The following is a 20,157-nucleotide window of genomic DNA, read 5'->3' on the forward strand; positions in this document are numbered from 1 at the left end:
GGACATGACTTTACTTATGACGCCAAAAAAAGCAATGTTCCCTGAAAGTTAGACAAAGACCATCAATATTTTTGTAAAATTTTGTAAGTTTCCGAACGCAAGTCTATGTGGTATGGAATGGAACACCAATGGGTTTCGGAGGATATCTCTACATATACTATTAAACATTTGAAAATAATAAATTGGAATGGTTCTGTTTACAAATTAATGATAAAAATATAAATATGAAATATTCGAGGCAGTAAAATTCTGGGCAAAAATCATTTTTATGTCCAAATCTTTTGGGCTCGTCAAATATTTTCTAAAAATTTTGAGCTCCTATATCTATTACCTTAATTATTTACACATTCAAATAGGCATTCGCAAAGCTGGTAATATGCAGGGCAGTCAATCAATTGGGCTGTATTTGCCAGGCATGTTTGCTAAAGTTACAAAATGGCTGGGAGTGAATTTCGTCTGAAGGACAATATGAACATAACAAAATTTAGCTACCCATATTACTTTTTAGAATGATAATGTGACATTTAGTTCATCTACAATAAAATAAAAATGGCATAGAATGCCTTCTATTGTTTTCTATTTGTTTTATCTATTCCTATACTCAAAGATGAAAAAAAGTCAGCGTAAATCAACGACTACATCCCTCTAAAATGGTACATGATATAAAAATATTTATTGAGATTCAAACTAAAATATTAAAAAAATTGGAAGACATTTCTACTATCCTGGCCATGTATTCTCAAAACGATCTTAGCGCTGGGATGTCCTAGGGTCTTAACTTTTGACACTGTTTCTAGGACATCCTAGCACTAAGATCATTTCGAGAATACGTGGCCTGGTTATCGCCAAAATTTTCAAAACTATTCAATTCTGAATATGAAATTTCAATTTGGCTAAAAAAAAGTTTAAAAGAGTAGCAAAGCTGCAAGTTTAATGGTTGCTAAATTTTTGAAAACAGCAAAGCTTGCAAAAAGCAATAACATAGCATAAGCCAAACTAATAATGCTTGCATGAAATGATACGATGTTTATTTTCCAAAAAAAAACAGTTTTTGGAGGCAAAATAATGACATATCACATTATTTTCAAATAGGCCATCTTCTAAAAATAGATTTTTCTTGCATAAATAGGTCATACTTTATTAAAAAGGTCATCTATTAATAGGTCATCATCCAAAAATAGATTTTATGACCTAAGTAGGTCATTCTTTAAAATATAGGTCATATTTCAAAAGTAGGTTATCCTTAAAATTAGATTTTTTTTATATATAAGAAAGATTTTATTTGTACATAATTAGGTCATTCTTTAAAATATAGGTCAAATTTCTAGGTCATATTCTATTTATAGATTATCTTCCAATATCGTGCATGTTTGGAACCCAATATCTTTCCTAATATAACACATCACCATTGTCGTCGACTGCTGGGTAGCGTTGAGCCTCTGGTGAGGTTTGGAACCGTTCCAGTTCCTCCTGGTCTGCCGCCAATAAGACAGTGAAGGGACTGCCCTCGATATGCTGTCCGGACCACATGACATACACAGTATAAATTCCAGCCTCAATGGGGTTGTAGAAACACTGGTATAACTTGCCATGTTTCTTGGCTTTACGCATTTTTACGTGGAAGGCACCTGAAATCAGTATATATTTTGAAAGAAACTTTCTTAAGATGTATATGGGTGTCAATGAGAGAGGCTAACAGGTTCAGCTGGTTTGATGTTTGCCAGAAAGTTTAATATACCTTGAAAGTTTGATAACTAACCTGAAGGTCCAGGGTTCAATCCCTGCATAGGTCGAGATAATACCTTGGGATTTTTCAACCTGGTTTCCCCCTGTCGGTGATGCAGGTAAGAGGGGCTGACATGGAAAAAACGTTTTGTCGTTCGGATGGGACAATAAACCCAGGCCTTGTGTGCTATAGGCTGTGCACATTAAAGATCCCTCGACAATTGGATATCGAAAAAGAGCAAGCTAATGCCGCTGTCCCGGCAAAATTTCCCTTATGGAACGCTCCATGGCGTCGCCCGTCTTCATTAGCCCACATGGTGCAGAAGAAGCTCCATTCATTTCATTTTTGATTGCAAGTCAGAGGGCAGAAAGGAAAAAGACTTCATGGACTGATGGGACAATAAATCAAGCCTGTTTTTGATACTGGCTATAAAAATCTAAAAAGAGTAAGCTAATGATGCTGTCCTGACACAATTTCTATCATTGCACACTGCATGGCATTGTCTATCTAATAGCCCAATGAGCTTCAGAACAGTAGGATATGAAACTCTTTCCCAAAACATTGGAAGAATCTCTTCAACAAAATCAGGAGTACTTACCTTTCGGTCCCATGATTTTAACCCGAAGTTCTCCAGCTCCTGCACCATCAGCTTCACACCAGAAATGAGACTGGAAGGCACCGAGAATACCACTCTCAATACCTGGCCCCCAAACACGGACCTCGCCAGAGGGTAGAGTAGCTTCTATATCAATATAATAGGGACTGCCTACAATACACAAATAAAAGTCAGTTTAATATTGGACAAGATAGTGCCTGGTATCTATCCAAGTATTCTGCTACCAGCCAGTCCTTGGGACAATAAACCAAAGCGGCGTGTGCTACAAGCTGTATACCTTGACACTTGGAAATTGACAAAGAGTAAACTACTCCAACCATATGGGCAAAATTTTCCACCAGCATAACAGCTACCAGCTGGTCCTTGGGCATAGTTGTTCTTGTATCAAGGTTTGCATGTCATCTGACTCATGCTTCTTTGAAAATTCAATACCGAGTAAAAAAACCCTAGTACCAATGATCTGAACCGCAGATCTAAAACGAAACCAGAAATCCAAAACAGTTTGGCAATGCATAAGTTGCTAAAAACCTTTTCATATCAAAATTAGAACTAAACAAAACTCACCATGTATGTGAACGTCATCATATAAGATATCTACAATATGGCGGCCAATCATTTTAGGTAAGAACGTCAATCTACGGGTTCCGTCTGGATTGTTGAGGACACGATGCTCCATCAAATTACCGTCTGGTGATATCACCTTGGTGATCAGTTCACCTTGAAATAAAATGTCGGTAAATTAGATAATCCAATTATAAAAACAATTTGATTCACAAGTTATATTTCGTGTTATATTTTAAGCATGTGCAGAAGAGTCCAATAAAAATTTCAGGGATGTTAAATACATTATTGCCACATCTCATCCAGAATGGTCATAAACACTACTTTTGATTTAAAGAATGCATGCGTGGAATAGTTCAAAAGAAAGCTGAGGGGTGTCAAGTACATGACTTTTTCACCTTGGTAGAAAACAAGAAAAGTAAAAAATTTCTTAGATTCATACCTGGGCCAGCGTCTCTGGTGTCAATATGAATATCCACATCTTTTCCAACTCGTGTTTTCTTGACATCATCGACAACAAATCTGACACGATGAGCTTTATGTTGACCTTTGACATTAATCTTGAAAGGTGAACCTCGTAGCGGTTGATTGTCCCATTTAATATACAGTAAATAGGCCCCTGGGACTTTGGGAACGTACGTGCATCGGTACACTCGAGGACCGTGTTTTTCTATTTTTATTGGTATGGATGCTTTTTGGCTTGACATCTTGGCTTCTGGTATTCCTGTAAAATTAAAATATCAAGATAATCAACATGAAAAAAGAAAGAGCAAACATAAGGAGTTAACTTGGGTTCTTGAGGATCCTTTCTACCAGCTGGTCCTTGACCAAACCTCTTGGTATTGATCTTTACTGGTTTATCTGTACTCAATTTTAGCTATCTGTATAGCAACTTAGATACAAGAGCATCCTTTCCACTAGCTGGTCCTTGGTCATTTTGCTTTACCAGCTGATGGCTTAGCTCAATTCTAGCTATCTGTATCACTAAAATAAGTTTACTTCTAAGAAGTGGTATGGACAGCTGAAATAGCTGGTGAAGCAAATTTTAAGACAGCTATATTCCTTTCTGAATTTGAAAAAAAAACCTACCATCATTGCATTGTGTACCATCAATGTAAAACTGAGCCTCTTTATCTATGAAAGCTTCCTTTAATCCTTTGCCTCGTAAGATAACTTTCAATGGACCACGAGTCATAACTTTATTTGGTGGGGCTCCATTTGGTAAAACTTGGACCATATTGGGATGTTTTATCGGTTTAGCGTATATATCCATCTCGCTGCCATGGACACTGACCAACGGGTAGTCAGAGCGTACTGAACCAATGTCTGATGGAGGCGGGGATCTGGTATAGGCATAACGGACTGGAGGAGGACCTATGTTAAGTCTGTCGATGTCCACGTCTGAGCGATAAGTTGCCCATCCTGGATACGGTGAGTTCCTCAACTGGAATCCTCCCCAGAAGACATCTATATCGTGATGACCTGCAAAAAAAATATTGAAATGAAATGGAGTTTTACTTCTTATTAAGGGGAGATAAGCTACAGCTCTGACTGAGATATGTTTTGGGATTGAAAGGAACACAGTTTTCACCATCTAAACTTTGCCCTGACTTCTACACCGAGCCTTACTCCAACCTTAATATCCACAGAATCTTGTAAACATTCCCTCAAGATTATTTCCAAAATCCAAAATATTGCCCACAGCCTTCAATCCAACCGTTTGTTTAAAAAAAAACTCACAAACCAATTCTTACCTTCTGCTCTCGGTGTAAAGATGACGGTATTTCTCCCATCATTCCTAGCATCTATAGCAACGGGTATTTTACCAGTTGGACCTCTAACTTCTGCTGTCAGCTCACCTGAAATATGAAGTAGAGTTGTCCACCCTTTGTCCAATCTAAACAGTCTGGAATCTAGTTATTTAAACCAAACAACATAACATCTTCACACTGTTAATTATTGCTGGGTTAAAAATACTGCATATTTTTTGTCTTGCCATAAGGCACCCATGCCATACCAAGATTTTAATATTGAATGCATTGTTTCTGTACATGCTTTGAATTCAAAAGCTGGTTTCCATAAGGTTTTAGGCTGCCAACAAAAGTCATAAAAATAACAGCTCATCCAACAAAAAAAGTTACCCAACCTACCTGGCCCAGCCTCAGAAGCATCGAAAGGAATATGTTTTTCTTTGTTGACCACCAAGGGAATGAAACCACCATCATTCACGAATGATCTCCAGCCTCCTGATACTCGTACCAGCACTGGGTCCACTACCCATGGTTTGAAGGGTGATCCTAAAAAAAAAACACGGAAGTTCATTGGATACTGAGACTAAGGTGGTCTTCAATTATTTTTTTTCATCAAATGAGTGGAATAAAATTTGAATTAATATTTTTCTGCACCTGATTTGGACAATAAAAACACCAAGCAGTCTGCAATGAGGGAAATTTGCCAGGACAGCGGCATTAGCATTGTTTGATCAACAAGTGTGACCTGTAGTACACAGGACCTTGGCTTATTGTAGACTACTATCCATACGACTAGCACAGCACCAATCGCAGACAGGGGGAAACAAAGTTTAATTTTGACCTATCAACATTGCAAAATAATTTCAGCGAAATAAAATTCCAAACTAGGAACCACAAACAGTGTTAAATCATTTAATTAGTCCACAGTCTATAGAACACAGGACTTCAGTTTAATGCATTATTTGTCCTATGTTTTTGGCTTTAGAAAAAGCAAAATATATTTGAATTTTCCACAAAAGTGATGTTTTCATGTGCACAAAGAGAAGTTACGTACCCTCTAAAGGTTTGTTGTCCACACGGACATCTATATTGTGTTGTCCTTTCTCTACAGCTGTATAATATACCTTATAAGTACCATTAGATTGGGTTTCTATATAACTTTTTACTGGATGTCTGGGACCTACAACATCACAAAAAATTTTGATTATTTGATTAAATAATGGAACAAAATTTCATGGTGTCCACTACAAATAAGGAAAATATTTTTACTTGTGTAAAAAAAAATTTTTGATTTTCCCCTAAAAATGAAAAACAAGGGCTTAACTTTTGCATTGGCACAAAAATTAAAGGATTAGAAATATATATTAGTTTCTCACCTATGACATTAACAGACACAGGGCCTTGAACCCCTCTTGGATCAACAATAAATGTTGAAGGTTGGTTGGGTAAACCTCGTAGAAGTCCTTCACCTTGAGCCATCGGTAATTCTAATTCATCAATTTCTTGGATAAATGGAGACCCTAAAATACAAAATGAAATCATGTACAGTTGTGTACCATACAAGTTTAATCTAATGAATTTGAGATTTATGTCCTACTTTTTTGCCAGATAACAAATTAACAGAACTTGAGTTCTAGTCAAACATGACTGGCAAATACAGCAATATCAACAGCATTGACCAGTGACTGTGGGGGGTTGACACAAACATAGTTTGTACCAACATTATTACTAATAAATTTCGAAATATTATTTCTATGTTTTTGCCCAAAAATATGTGTCAGAATTCCCCAATTTATTTTTTACTTTTCAAAATTTATGTAGGGTGTGTGTTTGATTTATACCTCAGTCAGTCTACCCCCTTATTTGTACCCCAAGTTCCAGGAGATTAGGAAGATTTCTAGGGTCTTTATATAAACAACCATTCAGTAATATGCATACCTTTAACAGGGGAGCCATTATAAGTTAAATGTATTTTATAAACGCCAGGACCACTTGGTTTAAATGTGACTCTGTAAACATTTGGCCTTTCTTCTGTCATCTTAGCTGTGTAAACTCTGTTATTACAGACCACTTCCACGTGTAGATGACCTCCTGGTCCCTTAGAACAGTCAACTGGAAACAAAATATTCAAGGTATTGAGTATCTACACATGAAATTGATATTCATGAATGAAAAATATGAAATCAATAAGAATTGTGGTTTACACAAATAACAACATCACAGTTGTTAGTTAGTACACTTATGGATTAGTTCAAACCATGAAATGTTATTTTTGGGGGTTCTTTTTTGGCACCCTGCCAGTCAGTAATTAGGCACGCATAAAAGGAAAAACTATTCAAAGAAATAAGAAATTAGTAAGAATCATGGTTTACACAAATAACAACATCACAGTTGTTAGTTAGTACACTTATGGATTAGTTCAGTCTTTGAAATGGCTTAGTTGGTTTGTTTTTTGGATCTTTTTGGCACCACTGATGGAAAAAACTATTCAAAAATACGGAAATTAGTAAGAATCATGGTTTACGCAAATAACAACAACACAGGGGGTAAATAAACAAATACAGTGAGGACACTAGTTGAATAGTGAAATGGCCAAGAAGTTTTGCTTTTAGGTTCTTTTTTGACACCAAGCCAGTAAGTAATTAGGCACACGTAAAAGGAAAAACTATTCAAAGAAATAAGAAATTAGTAAGAATCATGGTTTACGCAAATAACAACATCACATAAACAAAAACAGTTTGTACACTAATAGTTCAGTCCATGACATGGCTCAGATTTTGTTTTTGGGTTCTTTCTGTGGGTGATTATATTGACCTTTGACCCTATAACAACAGAATTGTCCAAATTTTTACTAACCAATCAAAACACTGTTAAAAGTGGTTAGATGATGTTTTACAATGAATTTCAGAAATCTCACATATAGTTGGTAAATACTTTATTGATCAAAGCATTTCATTGGTTGAATATCCTAATGACCTAGAACATGTGTTGCATTTAAATTTCTCCAGATCATGAGAGACAAATGGAGTCACCCAAAGAAAAAACATGAAACATCTAGATTTGCATTTTGAAAAACACTAAGAGAGGTTATACAGCCTTTTCCCTAATCCCTTTCATTTTTTAAGTGAAAAACACTACTGTTTACAAAAAAAACCTAAACAATAAGAAATAATATTTGTAAAGACTTACCTATTAGCTGTGGTGTAGCACAAATAGTACCGTCATTCATTCCATAGACTTGTATATCAGATCCGTCAGTCACATGACAAATAAACGGTCCGCCAGTCATATAGTCTATCTCCCAATCACCTACAAAAAAATAGGATTTCATTTAATCAGAAATAAAGCAGTTTTACAACCCAATGCACCATATAAATGAAATGAATTTAAAATTTTTGCAGTGTGCAATGATGGCAATTTCTGTAAGTCAACAGCATTATCATATTCTCTACACTTTCAAACTTTTGAAGAACGTTTACATTCCACAGCTTATAGCACACAGGTCCTTGGTTTATTGTCCCATCCACACAACTAGATCCTCCTGAACCAAAATTGTAATCCTTGTAATGCTGAGTTGTTTCTTTCTTCACTTTTTGAGTGCAGGGACTATCTCCTCAAAAAATCTGTGTCTACTTACATGATGTTTTAATTTTAATCTTATCGTTTTCAGCCTCTTTTAATTCTGTATAAAATACAGCTTTTCTCTGTCTTTCTTCAGGGTCAGATGGGTTGGTATCAGATTCTGTAAAAATAACAGATAAATTTTACAGTATCTCTCACAAAAAAATGAGAAATTTGAATGACAATGTAGTGACAACAGTCTAAGTGTTCAAGGTATATATTTGTTGAATTGCCATTGATCCCGATGTCAAATTGTAAAAATAATAAGTGTTACAGGAAGCTGAAATTAAGCTCAATCAGCTGGTATGTTAAATTTAATAATGGACCACAATGTATCGTATCTTACTCCTATGTTATTTAAGGATAAAAACTTTAGATGACTGCAGCAAGAAAGAAATTTTGGGAAGCAAATTATAGATAATGTGTCAAACATCTGAGTCAGTTTTAACAACGTTAGATGCGCGTTACACTCAAAACATTATAGTATATGATTAATGATTCAGATATGGAAATAACAAAGATATGGAAAGGAAAAAAGGAAAGGAAGAAAAATGCAAAATATTACTCCATTTCAATGTGTCAAATTAAGGAAGACCCACAAAGATGAACATTTTTGTAAATGGTAAAAGAAAAGATTTGAAAATGCTTAAAGCCAACTTTCCAAATAAAAAGAGAAACTTAAGGAAAATGGATCCATTTTGAAAAAAAAGAAAAGAAAAAAGTATTGAAACTGGAGAAAGGGTCAATTACATCACTAGAAACCATTTTGAAATTATTTTTCTAACAGAACTTCTCCAAGAAAATGATAATTTTGGAAGAAATTTTGGAAAAAGGAAAATGAAAGAAATCGAAAACCAAAGAATTTCTTCAAAGAAAAGACAGACATATATGCATAGAGGCATAATTGTTAAAGAAGAATATATATTCAATACATAAAATTGGACTAGTTACTTAGATATGCATCTAGATATTAACATGCAGTTAATTCGTTAATTAGTTTTGACTAATTATGACTAATTACCTGAATATAAGCCTGATACTTAAAATATTAATTACAAAAAATTATCATTAGGCTAACGAGTAAAATTAACGAAGGACACTACACATAGCATCAATTACAAATCAAAAATTAAGAAAAAAAATTAATTTGAACATTATTGGGTATTAGAAAAATACTACAATCGAGCAAAGATATTCGTGCACATCTGGATTGAAAAAATATGAACACGAGCAGTCCACTTTTATTTTGGAAGTGTAAGTAGTAATGAACACAATATAAATCTGTCTTGTATAGTTTCAATTACTATTTGTTCCACCTCAAAACCAATGGACTGTTCTAATGTTTTGAACCTGACAGATGCAAAATATCTTTGCTGGACTAATCATATTACAAAACACAAGTCTACATCAAAACACAATACAAGGACAAAATCTACTACTAACACAAAAGTTTAACGTTAAAATTAAATGGCCACAGCACAATCAAACACAGCAAAAATTAAATGAAGATTTAAATTGTATGCTTACCTCGGACTTCTGCTCCGTTAAAAGTGACATCAATGGAATAAGGTCCAGGATCATATGGTGTGTACGAAACTCGATACACGCCAGGTTCTATTTTTGATAAATTGGTAATAACTTGACGGCCATTGTGTTTGATGTCTGCTGCAATTTCACCATCACCTCCTTTTGAGGCATCAACTGTAAAAAAAGGACATGGAGTTTTACATCCTACTGTTTTGTACCTGATTGACCTATTGAAGACAGCAAACACTATGTAGTATGCAATGAGGGAAATTTTGCCAGAACAGCTGCAATAGCCTTCTCTTTTTTTAATTGCCAACTGACAGAGGATCTTGAACCTGCACAGTCTGCACATATTTTGGTTGGTGGGGATTGCACCTGCCCCCTCTGCCCCCTTGTCTACTATGCCTATGTCTGGAGGTATTATCTCGAACCTTGCCAGGATTTAATCCTAAACCTTCAAGTTGGCAGACATATGTTTAACTCACTGAGCCATCTTGGCTGCTCCCTATAATTATTTCAAAACATACTCCTGTAACTTGCAGACTACCACTTTAACCTGTTTTTATTCAAACAAAGCACTTACTTTTAAATTCTTGTCGTTGACCAACAATTCCGCCTTTTAATCCCAAAACTCGGACCTGACTGGGATCACAAATATCCATAGCACATCCATCGAGGTAGCGGTCTTTATAGTACAACGACACTCGCCATTCTCCAATCTCTGTGTGTGTAAATTGGGCAGAGTAATGTCCATCTCCGGTAACCTTGACCACACGTCCATTGGGAGCGACTGCTTCCACTCGGACCTTATCTGGATCAAATGGCCTGGTTATCTGGAAATATATTTGAAGTGATAAAGTCGTCCAAACATTTACTTTACCAGAAAATGTGTCCCATGAAAATGAAAAACAAATTTGGAAGTTGTCCTTGGGTGAAACCTGAACAGTGAAATACATTTAAAGATCTATAATACAACAAGAGCAGTAAGATGGAATTGCTTCTGTTTGAAAACTTGAGGGAAATATTTTGAATATATTTCGAATTGCAAAACAAAATGGCTGAATCTACCAAAAAGTGGTTCAAAATTTGAACTTCATTGGGTTTACAGACCACCTCCAATATCCCCAAACCAATTTATTCCCCTGTTAAGCATTACTTGTCAAACCATAGGTCTAGACTCCAACTTTTACACTCACTTATTCTAAAAGAGCTGTCCTTTGCCTCCATATAGACAACAGAATGTCCAGTCATAAGTTAAGCCAAACTTCAAATGAACAGTTGTCTGAGCACTCATCGCTTTTACAATTTGTCACTGATTCTTTCTCAAGTGTTTTGTTCGAGTGATTAGCATTCAGGTTTAACAATTGATTAAAGCCAATCAGACCTTACAAGGGTTACATTTGACTTAATTCTCAATCAACAATTAAATACATGAGCTAATAGTCTAATTAAGTGCTCTGGTTACTACTGAGGTCTTGTCTGATTTGAAGTCAGATATAGAACTTTGCTGACAAATCTCTGAACTCTTATTTTGAAACCTTTCTCAATTTTAAACTTCAACTTAAAGGGATACAGTTGTCTAAAAATTTGATGTTGATACTGATACAGCTCAATATAGTTGTCTAAATATTTACTATACCAGCTGATAGAGCTCAATTCCATCTATCTGTATAGTCATCTAAATATTTACTTTACCAGCGGATAGAGCTCAGTTTCAGCTATCTGTATAGTCATCTAAATATTTACTTTACCAGCTGATAGAGCTCAATTTCAGCTATCTGTATAGTCATCTAAATATTTACTTTACCAGCGGATAGAGCTCAATTTCAGCTATCTGTATAGTCATCTAAATATTTACTTTACCAGCTGATAGAGCTTAATTTCAGCTATCTGTATAGTCATCTAAATATTTACTTTACCAGCGGATAGAGCTCAGTTTCAGCTATCTTTTAGTTGTCTGAATGTTTACTTTACCAACTGATAGAGCTCAATTTCAGCTATCTGTATAGTCATCTAAATATTTACTTTACCAGCTGATAGAGCTCAATTTCAGCTATCTGTATAGTCGTCTGAATGTTTACTTTACCAGCTGATAGAGCTCAGTTTCAGCTATCTGTATAGTCGTCTGAATGTTTACTTTACCAACTGATAGAGCTCAGTTTCAGCTATCTGTATAGTCGTCTAAATATTTACTTTACCAGCTGATAGAGCTCAATTTCAGCTATCTGTATAGTTGTCTAAATGTTTACATTACCAACTGATAGAGCTCAGTTTCAGCTATCTGTATAGTCGTCTGAATGTTTACTTTACCAACTGATAGAGCTCAGTTTCAGCTATCTGTATAGTCGTCTGAATGTTTACTTACCAACTGATAGAGCTCAGTTTCAGCTATCTGTATAGTCGTCTAAATATTTACTTTACCAGCTGATAGAGCTCAATTTCAGCTATCTGTATAGTTGTCTAAATGTTTACTTTACCAACTGATAGAGCTCAGTTTCAGCTATCTGTATAGTCGTCTAAATATTTACTTTACCAGCTGATAGAGCTCAATTTCAGCTATCTGTATAGTTGTCTGAATGTTTACTTTACCAACTGATAGAGCTCAATTTCAGCTATCTGTATAGTTGTCTAAATATTTACTTTACCAACTGATAGAGCTCAATTTCAGCTATCTGTATAGTTGTCTAAATATTTACTTTACCAGCGGATAGAGCTCAGTTTCAGCTATCTGTATAGTCGTCTGAATATTTACTTTACCAGCTGATAGAGCTCAATTTCAGCTATCTGTATAGCCATCTGAATATCAGCTCTATCAGCTGGTACAGTAAATATTTCGATTACTTTACTCTTTTACCCTCTGGAGTACAGGGGGAGCTCATTGGTACTGGCAATTCAAGGTATTCATTGTTGTTTTTAAGAAACTAATTGACATAAGCGAAACATGTTGATTGCTTACAGAAAGCAGCAAGGCCAACAGCTTACCTTAGTTTCAAAAATTACTCCAACAGAGTAGCAGTCTATTTTGTATGTTTCTGGTGCAAACTCAAGGCTGTTAGTTTCTGTGTGACGCACCATACTGAAGTTGCCATGGTTACTGTTGTTGAAATGGTTACTATGGTGGCTCTGTGGTTGGATTGAGTTTGTCATTAAAGAAGAAGTCCGAGTGGAATAATTCGAGTCATCGTCAAACACTGATATCTGAAATAAAAATAAAAACTTTAACAGAAGAAAATTTCACAGGCAGACGACAGACATTTTAAAGGGATTGTAAAGAGATTTTCCTAAACTTGGGACACTGATAGCAAGTAATATCTTTTTGTGATAGCTTAGTTTTAGTGGAATTGCAAGAACCACAGACGTCTGACTGAAAATTGAAATGATGCAAAGTTTCAACTACATTAGTTATTAATCATTTTTAATTTTCATAACAGTTTTTTTTTTCATATCATTTGCTGCTAATAATATTATTCATAAAAAAAAAACCACCCCTGAAACAGTATAAATATTGCCCTTTCTTACGGCCTCAAATTTCCTTTCACAACATGAATATTTTAAAAACAACATCTTATGTACAAGTACAGGTTTTTTTTCAACCTGAGGGTAATTTTGGGAGGTAATGAGACACGACAGAAAAAGATTGCAGGGAGAATCTAAGAGAAATCTTGAAATAGTAAGGAATCACAGGGGAATTGGTTGGAGCTATCAATGATCCTGAAAGGGCTCAAAAGAAAGAAAAAAGTTGAAAACCCCAGCACTGGTGTTACAGTTATTTTCCTTTCTCGTGGCCTAAAATTCTCCTTTTTCATTTATATTCACTGAAATCTTTTCTCTAAATAGTTTTGATCCACTTTCACCTTGAATAGCTGGAAAGACTTTATATTGTATACAATACTATTTTCTCTCTATACATATTATATTCATACATATTTGTACAATATCATTCAATACCGGCTAATTTATTTGTAATGAATTGGAGTTTTATCGAAATGTAGACCTGGATTTGAAAAGAGGTCTGTCATGTTCTCAGGCTGCTATTGATTTGTATCCCCCCCCACAAAACTACAAAATGTATCACATGTATGTTAAAGGGATTGTAAAGACATCTTTGTTTGTGTATCAGGGACACTTATAGCTTCTATTTACACCATTCTGATTTTCTAGTCTTTATATGTGTATCAGAGACACGTATAGCTTCTATTTACACCATTCTGATTTTCTAGTCTTTGTATGTGTATCAGAGACACGTATAGCTTCTATTTACACCATTCTGATTTTCTAGTCTTTGTATGTGTATCAGGGACACTTATAGCTTCTATTTACACCATTCTGATTTTCCAGTCTTTGTATGTGTATCAGGGACACTTATAGCTTCTATTTACACCATTCTGATATCAGGGTACAATTATATCTTCTATTTACACCATTCTGATATCAGGGTACAATTATATCTTCTATTTACACCATTCTGGTATCAGGACACTTATAGTTCTATTTACACCATTCTGATATCAGGGTACAATCATAGCTTCTATTTACACCATTCTGGTATCAAGGACACTTATAGTTCTATTTACACCATTCTGGTATCAGGGCACTTATAGTTCTATTTACACCATTCTGATATCAGGGTACAATTATAGCTTCTATTTACACCATTCTGATATCAGGGTACAATTATAGCTTCTATTTACACCATTCTGATTTTCTAGTCTTTGTATGTGTATCAGGGACACTTATAGCTTCTATTTACACCATTCTGATATCAGAGACACTTATAGCTTCTATTTACACCATCCTGATATCAGGGACACTTATAGCTTCTATTTACACCATTCTGATTTTTCTAGTCTTTGTATGTGTATCAAGGACACTTATAGCTTCTATTTACACCATTCTGATATCAGAGACACTTATAGCTTCTATTTACACCATTCTGATTTTTTAGTCTTTGTATGTGTATCGGGGATAGTTATAGCTTCTATTTACACCATCCTGATATCAGGGACACTTATAGCTTCTATTTACACCATTCTGATTTTTCTAGTCTTTGTATGTGTATCAAGGACACTTATAGCTTCTATTTACACCATTCTGATATCAGAGACACTTATAGCTTCTATTTACACCATTCTGATTTTCCAGTCTTTGTATGTGTATCAGAGACACTTATAGTTTCTATTTACACCATCCTGATATCAGGGATACTTATAGCTTCTATTTACACCATCCTGATATCAGAGACACTTATAGCTTCTATTTACACCATCCTGATTTTCTAGTATTTATATGTATCAGGGACACTTATAGCTTCTATTTACACCATCCTGATATCAGGGATACTTATAGCTTCTATTTACACCATTCTGATTTTCTAGTCTTTGTATGTGTATCAGGGACACTCATAGCTTCTATTTACACCATTCTGATTTTCTGTTTGACTTTCATGAAGCTATAAGCATTACCTAGCCCAGTCATCAGGAATGAATTGGTGCTGGGGCTCAGATTTTGTACTCAGAAAATTTGAAGAATTAAAGACCTAGAGAACTCATTTCTGATAATCAAAATCTAGATCTTTTTGATTTTGTACAAGACACTGTAAATGAATCAATCTCTGCTGAACTGAAGAAGGTTTTGCTAGGGCTTAATTCTCACTTGCTGAGGCCCAGCCCCCACACACCCCACCCCCTTAAATGAATCTATAAGCAGAAATTGGCAGTACTAATTTCTATTTTCCCTTGATTCCATTTTACCTGTGGTTCTTGGCTTCCACCAATACTTCTTGACATTGAATATGACTGAGAACTCGTTCCTTTACCATCAGTTACCTCCTCTTCTTGAAACGTGACCTTTCGTGAATACTGTTGATTAACGTATACATGTTCATTGGAACTATTTGATTCTCGCATTCCGAGATGAAGAACAGAAGGCCGCATGGATGACATGACGAGCATTCTATTTCTTCCTCAAATTTTTTTATAAAATTTCAAACGCAATTTCACAAATCACGACTTTGTTTGCTATTAACGAGTTGACACACTTGTAAATGGGTACAGATAATCCAAGAAAGATCAATGCCACGAGGTTTTGCCAAAACTAGCTGACTGAAAAGTTCCTCATAAACCAAGATTGTTATCCTAGTAAAATATTGGTGCAGATAATCCAGGAAAGATCAATACCAAGAGGTTTAACTGAGCTGATATCAAGGATCTTTAACTGTAAACCTAAGTTATTATCCTTATAAAATATAGATAATCCAGGAAAGAGCTGGCAGATAAGATCCTCGTGAACCTAAGTTATTATCCTTGTGAAAAAACGGGTTGTTTTCTTTTTAGATCTGCTATCCAAAATTCACACACAAACATCGAATCTAAATTTAATCCCAAGTTTAAATTTAAACTATTCAGAACTAGGTCTACATTATCCAATTCATTGTGAACTCACACAAACATTTTGAAAAACTTTTTTTTCATTTTGAGTTCAAAACACAATTACAACACATCCGTTTAAGAAATGTACAGTCAACTAAAAAACGGGGTCTTAGGGAGTCATAAAAGGTAAAAATGTGACTTAACAAGCCTCTCTCCTAAACTAATAAAATATCAATACCAGTTTATTGTTATTCCCCATTCAAAACAAGTTTTTCACAATTCATGGCTTTAAAAAGCAAAATGTTTTGTCCCAACCTAGACCATAAAATGGTTGCATAGCACCCCAAACCTTAAATGAGTTTTTGATTAAACTGGTTTAGGCTATTTATAGATATATTAGGGGCTTTACTGGTGGGTTCCCTTTCTGTGGGGTGCTAATAGGCATAGGACAAGAAAATTTGGGGTGTGTGGGGAATATATAGCTGCAAAACTTGAGATTGTGACATAGTTCATCTTATTGTAGACAAACCAAATGCAAGATTTTTCATTGTGGAGAGTGATATGGATATTTTTAGATTGAACTCTATTACTTTGTAAAATCAACATTTACATGACAAAGTAATTATCGGTCAATGACCTGCTTATACAAGACCCACAGACATCTGATTGAAAATTGGAATGGGGCAAATTGATGCTACCCGTGTCCCTGATACGTATAAATTTTTTTAGAAAACCTCTTTACAATCCCTTTAAGGGAAATATTTTTTTGATTATTATGCAGAAACATAGCAGGAGATAATGAATTATTTTCAGGCTGACTGAGGTTATTGTTAATCATTTATAAAGAATAGCATATATTTTTCACATTGGGCAATATTCTAGCTCATAAAAGGTTTTGATTATCTATGTAAGACCTTATATTACAAATTGTTTGCTTATGAATGAAGTTTTACACCCTACTGTTCTATATCTTATTGGACTTAGGAAATGAAACTGCCTTCGCCTATACTTGTTTTCAAATTTGCATCGTTAAAAAGGGAAAACAGGAGCTCTCCCTTTTAAAATGGAAAAAAGCGAATTTGGTATCTTACCTTGCTCATAGAAATATCATGAAAATTGTTGATTGTCTGCTGCTGGGAGTATGTTTGCGTGCTGCGGTACATGGAATTCTGGGAATAATGCGATGATGATGATGGAGGTTCAGGATTTATCGGCACAATTGTCTTGTACCCTCCTGTATTTGACAACACTGGTTTATAATCTGGTGGCGATCTTGACCTGTGGTGCCCTGGATTTGGTGACAGAGATCTAAACTGTACTGGTGGGGGTGAGGCCGAACGATAATTCCCAGGATTGGGCGATATTGACCGAAAATGTCCTGGGTTGGGGGACAGGGAACGAAATTGAATGGGAGGGGGTGAGGATGATCTGTACTGGGTTGAAGAAGTATTCATTATGTTTTGGGAGTTGTGGGGTAAAAACTGGGCGGCGTAGGTCATGATCCCCAGATGTTCCTTGTTTTCTTCAGTGATCTCTTCTGCCGTTAGAATCGGTTCAACGCCTAAAAATCTTCCTACATTAATACCTGTAATAACAAAAAAGATGAATTTATGCATAAAACCAGCGGAGTTTTATAACCTACTGTTCTGAGAGGGAAAACCATTCAGTGTGCAATAAGGGAACTTTATCCAGTACAACTGCACTAGTCTTGCCTGCTGTTATCAATCTACAATTACCATTTTTAATAATCTTATGATTTTAGGTCTTTGGACTACCAGTACGAATTTCCATTTTAGCATATTAACCTTAACATTCATGAACATTGCTTTAACCCTGTGCCAGTGCCTTCTGATGGATAGTAACTTGTAACCTTTCAACTATCCTAATCTCTCATTTGAAAGATTATCATCAAAAAGTTTCAAAAAAATCAAATTTTTCTCACATTGTGCACAAAATGTCAGTTCAAGGTCAAATAAAACTTTCAAGGTCGACCATAAAAATTTGCTAAAAATGGCTCCACTTACATTTTTTGATTTTTTCAACCGGTGTGTCCTCATCTATGATTGGTAGATCTCTCCCAGAACTTGTTACCAATTCCTCTAGCACCTCACCATCCTGCCAGTCAGTCTGTGAATCAAAGAGTTCCAGATTATCAATATGGAGAGGGCTAATGTCGGCCATTTTGGTGCCAAAGATGGTTAGTTTGATTTGAGTTTTGATTGACCAAGTTTCAATTTTTTCTAGGCCAATGTTTTAGTGGATATGCGTATAAGTCACTTTATACTTGTGTCCAAGGCCAGCTATCTTTTCAACTCAAATATCTTCCGGATTCCCCATATATATCGAGTTTCAGAAAATATTGAGTGACATTTCAAATTCAGCAATTCACCACAAAATATCATCTCAGTTCCATTTTAACAGTTTATATCAAAGTTTATAGAACCATTTCATATATCAATTATTTAAAATCATTCCTTGCACTTCCATGGTCCAAAAAGTGCCTGAATATACTCCATCCTAACATTAGTTTCAAACTTCCTCAATCTTAGAGTTTCTGCTTTCAAGGTCATTGGAAGCTCCTTCTTTCCAAGGTCAACCGATTTACTGTAAACAAAACACTAGTAAATTTACACAAAAGGAACGGCAACTTTAAACACATATATATGTCAGAAATATTCACAGACTACACTGTAAGCAAAAGCCTGACAAATTTACACAAAGGGGATGGCAACTTTACAATTAAAATTCATCGCAATAAATCTTTAATCGGAATCAGAATCCTTATTCCCAACTCAATACCACAGTCATTGTCAACTAATTTGTAGACCATATTATGCACTGTAAACACAACTCTGGCAAATATACACAAAAATAGTGGCACCTAAAACCAATGACACGGAGATTTACGTCGTATCTTTTTCTAACTTACTCTATTGCTCTAATGAACAGAATTGCAATTTTTCGTCAAACTTTTCTGTACTTAACAGGACTAATGATCTAAAATGGAGTTTTACATCCTACTGTTCTGCACCTTATTTGACAACAATGACCAACCAATAAACTGTGACGAAAATATAACATTAGACAATGCAATCTCTTTAAGATCTCCAATTCTCACAAATACCTCTCTTTGTATGAGTAGTATTTTATAACAAGGCGTTCTTTGTTTGTCTTCTGTGTGTCGACTATCTTCAGATATTTACACGCAATTCACGAATTTTTATGAACTTTAAGAAACATTTACGAATTAGATTCCTTTTGAATATCAAATTACGAATTATTTTGATACTGTTTTAATACGTAAGACGAAACAAATACTATTATCAAGCTCAACTTTAATCAAACCACAACGAAACTCAAAATATAATGAAACACACGCTACAATTAACCAATAATGACTGCCTGACCGTCAACACTGACAGGGGGAAACGGGTTGAAAAATCCGAAGGTCTATCTCATTCTATGCTGGGATCGAATCCTGAAATTTAAGGTTAACAAGCAAGTGCGAAACTCACTGACTCAACGCATTCCTCGTTTCACTTAGTATCTCTGTTAGAGAGTTCAAACGGATAACAATATTTATAAGGTCCTACACTTTTAGTAATGTAAACCTCAAATAGTCAAAATATGCAAATTCTACCATTACAAATATAAAGATCTCGAAATGAAAATAAATCTGTCAAAAACCGAGTCAAGACAGTGCAAAACTATAAAACTATTCGTTACATTGAATTTATAAAAACGGTACAGAATGACACAGGCACGATGACAAAATGAGTCAACTTTCTTCACAAGATGAAACCCAGTGAATTAAATATCAGTTTAGAGTCTTAATACAGAAGACTATCCTCAATGCCTAATTCAGAAATGATTGTTGTGTAGAGGTGCCTTCACACCATTGTGATCACCAGTTGTGTATGGTTGCCAATAAGAATAGCGATCAAATCTTAGTTACATGAGAGTTGCGTTCGAAACTTCGGAATTCAT

General features: G+C 35.2%; 1 protein-coding gene across 1 annotated transcript; it reads right to left on the reverse strand.

Annotated features, from left to right (window-relative positions):
- Positions 1 to 1,389: 1,389 nt before the first annotated feature.
- Positions 1,390 to 18,351, reverse strand: LOTGIDRAFT_229996 (hypothetical protein; the record flags this gene model as incomplete). Its single annotated transcript, XM_009046184.1, has 18 exons — positions 1,390 to 1,628; positions 2,325 to 2,492; positions 2,907 to 3,059; positions 3,346 to 3,627; positions 3,993 to 4,385; positions 4,658 to 4,762; positions 5,054 to 5,200; positions 5,709 to 5,834; positions 6,031 to 6,174; positions 6,593 to 6,766; positions 7,844 to 7,963; positions 8,292 to 8,396; positions 9,803 to 9,976; positions 10,386 to 10,635; positions 12,785 to 13,000; positions 15,553 to 15,660; positions 17,262 to 17,755; positions 18,195 to 18,351. 18 exons carry the CDS (start codon positions 18,349 to 18,351, stop codon positions 1,390 to 1,392), a joined length of 3,555 nt encoding a protein of 1,184 aa, XP_009044432.1.
- Positions 18,352 to 20,157: the final 1,806 nt, after the last annotated feature.

The sequence above is a fragment of the Lottia gigantea genome, assembly GCF_000327385.1.
Source record: "Lottia gigantea unplaced genomic scaffold LOTGIsca_10, whole genome shotgun sequence".
NCBI lineage: Eukaryota > Metazoa > Mollusca > Gastropoda > Lottiidae > Lottia > Lottia gigantea.